Genomic DNA, 1,977 nt, shown 5'->3' with positions numbered 1-1,977 from the left:
AAGCTTCGTGCTCAGTCGTTGATCGACCGTGAGCAATAGAAAACCGGGACGCTCTGCCAAAATTTTCTACTCAAAATCAAATCCACGATGGATGCACAGCGGAGCAGGCAGGTTGGTGGTGGTAGGAATCTGATCGTGATCGATCATCGTCATATGCATGTCGCATGGCCTAGCACGATTGGAGTTGGAGGGGCCGACACGCCAGACGAAGAATAATTAAAGGAGGAGAAAAAACTACTACTACCACAAAGCTACTAGTGTCGATGGTGCTTCCCTGGTTGGTGGATCCATGGTTCACCAACCCCGCCAGAGGCTAGTGGATATATACGGGCACGTCGAGGCTGTGGGTGGACATACACTCGATCGAACCAACCCATTCCTCCTACTACCTCGGCACAACCAGCCCAAACAGAACTAGCGAGCAGAGCCATGGCGCCCAACGGAGACAACACCGTGGCCAACGTCCACAGCGGCATCGACAGCACCAACAAGACGCTGCTCAAGAGCGACGCCCTCTACACTTACATCCTCGACACCACCGTGTTCCCCCGCGAGCACGAGTGCATGCGCGACCTGCGCCTCATCACCGACAAGCACCCATGGTACGTCCGCCCGTCTTCTTCTTCCTCTGCATGCACGATCCATCTCGATCGATCGTTGTTACTACTCGTTATTGCGGTTGCTGATCGATCTGGCTCTGATTCTTTGAATCCAGGGGTTACATGCAGTCGTCCTCGGACGAGGCGCAGCTGCTGGGGATGCTGATCAAGATGGCGGGCGCCAAGAAGACGATCGAGGTGGGCGTGTTCACGGGCTACTCGCTGCTGGCCACCGCGCTGGCGCTCCCGGAGGACGGCAAGGTGGTGGCCATCGACACCGACCGCGAGTGCTACGAGGTGGGTCGCCCCTTCATCGAGAAGGCCGGCATGGCGCACAAGGTGGACTTCCGCGAGGGCACCGGCCTGGCGCGCCTGGACGAGCTCCTCGTCGAGGATGACGGCGCGGCGAGCTACGACTTCGCGTTCGTGGACGCGGACAAGCCCAACTACGTGCGCTACCACGAGCAGCTGCTGAAGCTGGTCCGCGTCGGCGGCACTATCATCTACGACAACACGCTCTGGGGCGGCACGGTGGCGCTGCCGGCTGGCACCCCCATGTCCGACCTCGACACCCGCTTCTCCGCCGCCCTCAGGGACCTCAACGCCAAGCTCGCCGCCGACCCGCGCATCGAGGTCTGCCAGCTCGCCATCGCCGACGGAGTCACCATCTGCCGCCGCATCGTCTAGGCGGGCGGGCGTCCGGCACGGCCCGGCGTGATCGTGATCCGCCGCGCGCCTGCCGGCCTGCGTGCGTGCGTGGAGTCCATTTCCTTACCAGCCGCTTATCTTAATCAATTGTATTATTATTTTTCCCTGCCAGCGCTGGCTAGCGCCGTGAAGCATCTGATGGTTTCAAATTTTCAATAATATTTTTGGCTTTTCAACTTTGAGAGGAGAGGGAGGAGTGGCTGTACTTATCTACTGTGACTATACTACTATATATGGTGTTCCGATGTGCGATGACGAGGTCGTGCATGTGGATGCCGTTGTCACCCGCCTAATTGTTAAATTTATCTCAACTGGATTTTTTAAGGTGAGATGGTGAGACACGCCGGGGATGTGCTGTAACGCACAGCGACGGGGGGTGTTGATTTAAACAAACATGCAGCGACGGGGACACCGAGTTGTCTGATCTATGTTGTACTCTGTTAAGAGCATCAAATCCGTCCCCTCAAACGCCCGCGGATGCGCCCGACGCATCCGCGGGTACTGACCGGGTATTTCTCAAAAATGCATTTCACATTCGGACACCTCAATTACTATATCTCAAATTCATACAAACTCATGCAACTACGTCGACGCACACGCATCATCCGGCTACTCCATCACACTACACTAAACATGCTATCGGACTACCAAAATTTGGCATGTTTGGTTA

At 56.6% G+C, this 1,977-nt stretch overlaps 1 protein-coding gene across 1 annotated transcript; it reads left to right on the top strand.

Moving 5' to 3' along the window:
- The first annotated feature begins 281 nt into the window (after positions 1-281).
- LOC109743045 (tricin synthase 1) lies at positions 282-1,631 on the top strand. Its single transcript, XM_020302127.4, has 2 exons — positions 282-602; positions 716-1,631. The coding sequence occupies exons 1-2, from the start codon at positions 430-432 to the stop codon at positions 1,284-1,286; spliced, it is 744 nt and encodes a 247-aa protein (XP_020157716.1). The 5' UTR covers positions 282-429; the 3' UTR covers positions 1,287-1,631.
- Positions 1,632-1,977: the final 346 nt, after the last annotated feature.

Source organism: Aegilops tauschii, chromosome 7 (genome assembly GCF_002575655.3).
Source record: "Aegilops tauschii subsp. strangulata cultivar AL8/78 chromosome 7, Aet v6.0, whole genome shotgun sequence".
Lineage (NCBI taxonomy): Eukaryota > Viridiplantae > Streptophyta > Magnoliopsida > Poales > Poaceae > Aegilops > Aegilops tauschii.
The sequence above is the reverse complement of the archived record's forward strand: the minus strand, read 5'-3'. Positions and strand labels throughout refer to the sequence as shown.

Bases quoted from the DNA above. Each gene is read 5' to 3' on its own strand.
- LOC109743045 (XM_020302127.4), top strand. From the start codon at position 430: ATGGCGCCCAACGGAGACAACACCGTGGCCAACGTCCACAGCGGCATC. The intron at 603-715 runs GTACGTCCGCCC...CTTTGAATCCAG, and splicing joins ATCACCGACAAGCACCCATG to GGGTTACATGCAGTCGTCCT.